This window comes from Perca fluviatilis, chromosome 20, assembly GCF_010015445.1.
Source record: "Perca fluviatilis chromosome 20, GENO_Pfluv_1.0, whole genome shotgun sequence".
In the NCBI taxonomy this organism is placed as follows: Eukaryota; Metazoa; Chordata; class Actinopteri; order Perciformes; family Percidae; genus Perca; species Perca fluviatilis.
Genome location: NC_053131.1, coordinates 16,227,495 through 16,235,269, shown reverse-complemented (window position 1 = coordinate 16,235,269; position 7,775 = coordinate 16,227,495). Strand labels below are relative to the sequence as shown.

At 36.5% G+C, this 7,775-nt stretch overlaps 1 protein-coding gene across 2 annotated transcripts; it reads left to right on the top strand.

Moving 5' to 3' along the window:
• Positions 1–2,066: 2,066 nt before the first annotated feature.
• Positions 2,067–7,604, top strand: spata7 (spermatogenesis associated 7). 2 transcript variants are annotated; one of them, XM_039785027.1, is made up of 12 exons: positions 2,067–2,198; positions 2,883–2,948; positions 3,068–3,157; positions 3,338–3,385; positions 3,906–3,997; positions 4,167–4,633; positions 4,748–4,793; positions 5,309–5,430; positions 5,532–5,582; positions 5,748–5,825; positions 6,167–6,224; positions 6,390–7,604. In XM_039785027.1, the coding sequence occupies exons 3-12, from the start codon at positions 3,121–3,123 to the stop codon at positions 7,011–7,013; spliced, it is 1,623 nt and encodes a 540-aa protein (XP_039640961.1). In that variant the 5' UTR covers positions 2,067–2,198; positions 2,883–2,948; positions 3,068–3,120; the 3' UTR covers positions 7,014–7,604. The 2 variants fall into 2 exon arrangements, with proteins under 2 accessions (XP_039640961.1, XP_039640959.1); XM_039785025.1 differs by having other exon boundaries at positions 2,067–2,315.
• The last annotated feature ends 171 nt before the right edge of the window (positions 7,605–7,775 follow it).

The window sequence follows — 7,775 nt, the reverse complement described above, 5'->3', positions numbered from 1 at the left end:
GACAAGTTCCTGTGCAGAAAACTGAACTTTTAAAACTAAACTTCAATAGGCCTTTTCTATGCCAGACACTATCAAACACATACTGATAACATTTATTACTGTATTGCATTGCAATAATTGCTGCAATTGAGCCATCATTAATAGTTCCACCTTCTCTTTTTCAGCTAGGACAAGCTGTGAGCATGTTCTTTGAATCTGATTCATATACGATAAAGAAACAAACTGTAATTTTTTTTCAAATAAAGATTTTCTCGGCTCATAATTGAAAATATAGTCCTGTTTTACTCCTGTGTATAAAAGGATAATGTCTTCAACAGAGTGAGAAAACATTAGGAATAAAGTTGTTGTAGTGATGTCATTCAATTTGAGAATGCAGCATGGGGTATTAAAAGATTATTTTGCATGAATGCATGTACCCTTTAATGTTGCAATATAATCAAACTGTTAAACACTGAAAAAAAGTTATTTAAGCATGAATTGGTTTGTGGTTAAGGCTAACTACGTTGTTCAAGGAGTCTGTTTCACACTAAGTAATTCACAATCCTTTGTTGGTAAATGACGTGAGGGGTTAAAAGGTCTATAAAACAATACAAGGAACATGGCAGAATTAACAATATGCTGCTGACAGAATGATCCCATTACCGGCATGCACCCAGCTGAATCAGAATTTATATTGGTTGCTCTCTGTGTTTTCCCACATTGGTCAGATTCTCACACTGCCACATAAATGCCACTTTGCTGATTTTGGTTTTCAGCTGGCCAGATGATGTTAACCTCAAACTGTCCTTAAAAACAGCACACCAATATTAAGATAGGCTACCAGTCCATAGACTTTTATATAAGTAAAAGTAGTACTACATTGTAGAAATACTCTGTTACCAGGACAGGAGAAAGGACAGGAGACATATCATGGAAGGTATACCAAACATATCAGTGAGTCTCAAAGGAAAGCAATATATATGTGTCTTTAAAACAATTCTTTTAATGTACTATGTGTTCTAATGTGTTAAAAAAAACTTGAATTTTATCTTTTGAGGCCACTTTGCTGATTTTGGAATTCAGCTGACCAGATAATGTTAACCTCAAACTGTCCTTAAAAGCAGCACAACAGTAATCAAGATAGTCTACTAGTCAGTAGACTTTTTAAAGTAATACCACAGTATAGAAATACTCTGTTACAAGGAAAAATTCCTGCATTTGAACTTTAATAAAAATGCAAAAGTATCAGCATCAAAATATACTTAAAGCATGCAAAGGTGGTACAGGTAGGCTACTCATTATGCAGAATGGCCCATTTCAGAATCATAGCCTATATTATATTACTGGATAATAATTATTGATTGATGTAAACAACAGTTTAATATGTTGTATCAATAATCTAAATCTGCAAAGTAACCAATAACTAAAGCTATCAAATACATGTAGTGGAGTAGAATGCATATATTTGCCTCTGAGATGCAGTAGTATAAAGTATAGTAGGATAAAGTAGCATAAAATGGAAATACTCAAGTAAAGTATACAGGCAATACCTGTATACTTTACTTGAGTATATAAGGTACATTCCACCACTGGTTTTATGACCAGCGAGGATAATGTAGGCTGGCTTTTCCTGCAGTTTATGGGCTTTGCATTGGCTCCACTTGCTCCATCTGTTTGTCGAATGTTTAAACAGTGGCTCCAAAAATATCACGTCCACACCCAGAAATATCATGTGTTGAAACAGAAATGCTTATGGGGGATGTTAGTCATTTAGTTTACTTTTTATTCTGCTGTCTTGGCATAGGCCTGTGTGCTGTTATATTAAATTAAAGCCAAGCATTTATTGCTTGACAAATCGTTATTCATGTATTGGATTTTATTGAATTCTGAGACAAAAAAAACGTTTTGCCATGCTGTTATTTCAGTTCACTTTTCCTAGGTGTGGGTTTGTCTCATGGTTTGTCTATGGGTTGCGTGCATAGACCATAGATGTATTAAGAGCATACTCAGAGCATACTCAGCATAAACATACAGTATACACGTGTGGGTGGTATGAGGAGTGACTTTCCTTACGCATGAGCGTGATGACGAAGGCAATCATAGCAACCAGCATGGCGACGGGGAAGCTTTGCTTCGCCGGTCATCTGCTTATAAGCTCATATTAGGCTGCTACCTCTAGCTACGTTAGTTGATTATCTTTCAGCGGTAAAATGTTTACAGTTAAGTACCTTGTAGTTGTTGTTGGATGTATCCAACCTCTGCCGTCGCTACCCCAGAATATTTTTTGAGGAAAATGGGATACGCTAAGTATTACATTACCATGGACTCGAGAATAGGTATGCAAATACTATTAGCATTAGCTGTAAGTTAGCTGCTAGTTAATCAGCAGCAGGAAGCAAATTGTGCTTAGGCAGCTATCTAAAGATAAATTCATCCTGAGTGTGTATCATTAATGTGGCTTCAAGTTTAGTAGCTAGCTAGTCCAGTAGAGAATGGTCAGCCTTTTACTCACATTGATTGCTTGTTCTCAAAACTTAAACTTAAAACCCATAACCAAGACAGTAACGTTAGTAACATACTGTAGCTTGTAACACGATGTTTTAAGGTTAACTTGTTAGCTTACTTTATTTTGGTACATTAAGATAAAGGCGACATTTTGCCGTGTTCGTTTCACAAAGGTACTAGCTAGATAGCTAGTTAACGAGAACTAGCTAGCTATACTAACGGTAAAAAACAACAACAAAAAACGAATAAACTACCAATTGTATTTATTTATATTTGCTGATTCAAAGCATAGCTACACATTTGAAAATGATTTATTTATTGTTTGCATCACATATTTGTTGTTCCTATTAGTTGACTATGTGAGTCAACCTGTCCATCTCCTTTTATGATCATTTTAGGGAGTTCTTCATCTGGAGTGGGGTGCAGCAGCCCTGGTGTGAGAGGACAGACTTTAAAAAGTAGCCGTGAGTATAAATATGTGCTAATAAAATGACAAATAAGTCAACTGAGTATTGGCCATTTGTAAGATAAAAGCTTCATTTTACAGTTGTACTGTATATTGTTCTCTGTCTTGTGATTTTAGCTTTCTGCCCTCGCTCCTCCAGCAAGTTAACACAGTCCATTGTTAAAGACCACATGGTGTCTCATTACAAAAAGGTTTACTCAGCTAAAGGTGAGCTACATGGCAGGAGTACATTGTGATTCTTACATTGACATTCAGTAGACCAAACTAGTTCAGCTCTTGCATACATAATATTCTTACATGTTGAAGTGGTTAAAACATGTGTCTCTGTTGCATAATATTTAGATTGATAATCTGTTGTGATCTGACTTGTTTTGCCTTGTTCCACAGCTGCCATTGATGCATCAGTACCAAAAAGCTTGATACACAGTGTAAAATGTAAGTTCACAAGTATCAAATATTAAAAGATTAATTCAACTTAAAAAACTATTTCACTGTTGAGATGAGGATGTACCTTACATTTCTGGGCACATTTTCTGATATATTTCTCATATTAACGCAGCCACAATGATTTTAATAGCATAATAATTAGTTTAAATGTAACCCCTAACAGTCAGGTGTTGGTGTCTTAGTGGTAATCAGAATCAAAGACCTTTCTCTTTGAAATCCCCACTTTGCACCATCATTCAGTAGTTCAGGAAGACATGAATCATAGAACAGGCAGAGTCCAATAGCTGCACTGACAGTAGCCTCAATAACCAATAATGTGACTCATCACATTTGAGTAGAGGATGCAACTCATCCTCATCTTTAATGGTAAAAGTAATGCTCTCTTCGTATGTCGTTGCTATCACAATTGCTCTCTTGACCCTCCCATACCTCACAATTAAGTGCAGTCAGTCTTTCCCTTTTTATAGACTATTTCCTGTATCCATTTTTTTCCATTGCCTGTTTACAGACAATGACCAGATCAGACAGGAGCGGTTGAGGAAAGGGGCTCGTCCTCAGTCAGCCCACTCTCTTAGCAGAGCCTCCTGCTCCTCGGCCCAGGTAGGAAATAATGTTACTGATGTGATTCCCATTGCTTCATATGATGGCAATGTATCTTATGCAGAAGTCATGGCTTTGCCTGGCTAGAAAACTTGGTGATCACAAGCGTTCAAAGGCTTTAATAAATGCAAAGTCTTCATTATTTCAATACAACATGTTTGCTTTTCAGAGTAGATTATCTGTGCAGTATGATGACAGCACCTACCTCTGCTCAAGGAGTTCCACAGTATCCAGCCCAAGGTTCAGCTCCTCCTTCCATGCCAAGGAGATAGTTTATCCATCGTATAAAGTCGGTTCTCAGAACCATTCTCATCACATTCGCCCAGCATCAGAAATAAAATACCGTAGCCCGGAGGCAACTTCACACAGAAAACAGTCAGCGTGTTCACTGGGAGCTTCAGGAGATCAAAGTTGCTACAAGACTTTCCAGGACCCTGTTCAGAAGACGTACAGCGGAGACTTGCTCCAGAAACATTCACAGCACTTTACACAAGATAAACCTTTCACACCTAAGACCCTGAAATCAGAAAAGAGTTCATACCTGTCACAGTATCGCTACTACAGAGCACCATGGAGGAAACCTACTCAAGATTGCACCGACTCAAGATTGATGCGACAGGAGACATATCATGGAAGGTACTTACCAAACATCTCAGTGAGCAATAGATATGTGTCTTTAAAACAATTCTCTTAATGTGCTACATGTATTCTAATGTGTTAAGAAATAATGTTATCTTTTTTTTTATGCAGCACAAAAACCAAGGAATGCACACAGGAATTTAATGAGCCATCTCAGGTAATTTTGAGGATTTAATTTGATTATTCAGATATATTTTCTAATGTGTCTAACAATACAGTGTCAACACTTTTCTTGTTAATCAATTAATCAATTTATTGACTGACCTTTTTTTTAATCATATGTGGATGGATTCATTTTCAAATGTTTTTTCTTACATCATTGGTGATGTAAGAAATCACTTAACTTATAGTGTATAAGATTTGATCTAATGCCAGGCCTAAAAACACATCCATGCCTTTAATTGGTGTCCCATAATTAGTTCAGTAAAGTGGAATGCAACAAGTTTCGTATTACCCACACTGACTGAACTGGATGACAGCATCCAAATAAAGACTATGAAAAATAGTGGGTTATAATTATTTGTTGCTCAATGTCAGTAATCCGTGTGTGGTTTATCGTCCCTTTAAACCATAAAGAGCTGAAGTGTTTACAGCCACATGAAACATTTGATCATGAGACAGCCTTGACAATATTAAACATCCCTTCTCATTTTACTCTCCTTTTTGTTGTAGGGATTTAATACAGAGCATGATTGGTCAGAAGATGAGTTCAATGGCACATATTTCTCAGCATCTAGACAACAGAGTCGAGCAAACAAGAGCAGAGACCATGAGTTCTTTGACTCCTCATCCAGGTGAAATCATGAAGTGGAAATACTATGTTGCATTTTCAGCAGAATGTTACATCTTGTGTATTTTATGTGTAAAATTAAATAATTTCATCATCATCTTTTAGGGTCTCATCAGAAGGTGGGACATCTCCCATTATGAAGAGTGTATCTGCAGAGTAAGTTATCTTTGATAATGTCTAATCCTTATACAGCTTTTGATTTATATAGTAGAAAACTATTGCCAGATGTATAAGGATTTGACAGTGTTATGCTTTTGTGAATCTTAAGAACCATCTTAAATAATGTCTCTGTGACGTGAATAATTCTCATCTGTTCAACAGGGAAGAAGAATTAATGTACCTTGAATTCATTTCTGCTGTAACAGAGGATATATTGTCCAGGGGGCACATCTCTGACAGGTTTGTCATTTTTTCTATTTCTATGAACTACAAGACTACAGTCTGTGCTTTGTTAGCTTAAAGATATTTACAGCACATGTATAGCCTGGATAGCACTTTCTTAATAGCTATAGCATGTGTCTCATAATTGAGAGAGAGTGTGTGTGTGTGTGTGTATATATATATATATATATATATATATATATATATATATATATATATATATATATATATATATATAGATATATATATATATATATATAGAGAGAGAGAGAGAGAGAGAGAGAGAGAGAGAGAGAGAGAGAGAGAGAGACTAGTGTCTGTTACTACCTCCAGATTCATTGTCTGTGTCCCCTGCAAGGGTTCCTAGACCGGGTGATAAAGCGCCATATTGACATGAATCGGCATCAGCTTGATGTGGTGAGTATATAACTTCATGCAGAATACCAAATATGTTAAGCAAGTCATGTTTCAGTGTTAGGATCACAGCTTTAAATAAATATATATATATATATATAAAAAAAAAAAAGATTGTCACTAAGGACTCTTCAGTTTCTTCTCATGCATCTGATTGTTTGTTTTTAGGGTAAAATGCACCACCTTCTGGAAGTGCTGCGTAAAGATTTTGAAGAGCCAATCATTACATCTACCTCCAGTACAAAGCTTGAAAAAAATGAGAATGCTCTGCTTGATTCATTCCTACCACAACTGGAATCAGGGGGGAAACAAGTGAAGACCAAAAAGGACAATAACCTGTTCTCTTATGCGTCACTAATTAAATACTGTGATACGCCAGATTATTTTGATCCCCTATTGGGGTCTACACCCTTATGCTCTCCTGAAACGACTGCTGCCTCACAAACCAAAACAAATGAAAAGAACGGAGAAGATGACAATGAGGAAACGGCCATTAGCTCTCCTTGGCACAGTGAGCATGTTTTTGATAATACAGGAATCACTGAAGAGGACCAAATAAGCACAACTGAGATAAACAAAGAAGTCAGCCATGAAACCCATGAATGCACCACTATAACCAGTGAAGAAGGATTTCATCAAGACCAAGCTGCAGTCAGTTATGATGGACAATCTAAAGAGGTTGAGGATCTGGGGAGAAGATTGTCAGAGTCGCTTCATGTATCCAGCAATGTGGAGACTGCCACTGAGCAACATACAAATATCATCGCCTCTGTCAGTGATGATGAGTTCTGAGTTTTTCTTGTATTCAGGGATTGAATGTCCTTTTGTTACCAAGTGAGTGTTTTTCCAGAGAGAAACAGAACATTTAAAATTTCTGAAAGTATAGTTTTGTAAATGTGATTTTACACTGGTTGTGTTTTCCATGTTTTTAACAGCCCCACCAATATGCTGTTGTAGTTCTATCCAATTTATTTTTTTACAAAAGCACAATGACATTTTCACACAAGCAAACAGGGTTTTGCGATGTCTCATTTAGGATATTGTAAAGTGGGAACACACAGCTCCAGAATAATGCTCTAAATTGTTTCTAAATTATTGCCCATGGTAACTAGTATGATTAGCAAATTTTTATAGGATAGTCCATAGCACTACACCGATGTCAGATGTGTGGAATAAGTGGTATCCTTTTAGTTTGAGCGGATTGCAGTGTGCCCAGTCAGTCTTAACTATGGTGAAACTATAGTTTACATACTTTTGTTGTAAAGAAACTTGTACATTTTCCAGTGTGTTTGACTTGACATATGCCTCTGAGATGTAGCTACTAGGAGTTGACTGTCACCAGAAAGTGTCTTTACAATTGCAATACATTTTCTATTCTTCTGATTCTTGTATTCTGGCCTCTGATTATTAAGACTATATTACAAACTGGTAATTATTCAACCATCAGCAAAACAAGCGCGCCATTATTACCAAATTTGATGATAGTGACTTTTTGCAAACAATTACAGAGAGGAGCTCTATAATCACTGCACAATATTCTGCGTTTGCGATTAC

Excerpts from the sequence above, each read along its gene's own strand:
- spata7 (XM_039785025.1), top strand. The coding sequence starts at position 2,225 with ATGTATCCAACCTCTGCCGTCGCTACCCCAGAATATTTTTTGAGGAAA. Across the intron at positions 4,634-4,747 it reads CAGGAGACATATCATGGAAG|CACAAAAACCAAGGAATGCA; the intron begins GTACTTACCAAA and ends TTTTTTATGCAG. Across the intron at positions 6,225-6,389 it reads ATCGGCATCAGCTTGATGTG|GGTAAAATGCACCACCTTCT; the intron begins GTGAGTATATAA and ends GTTTGTTTTTAG.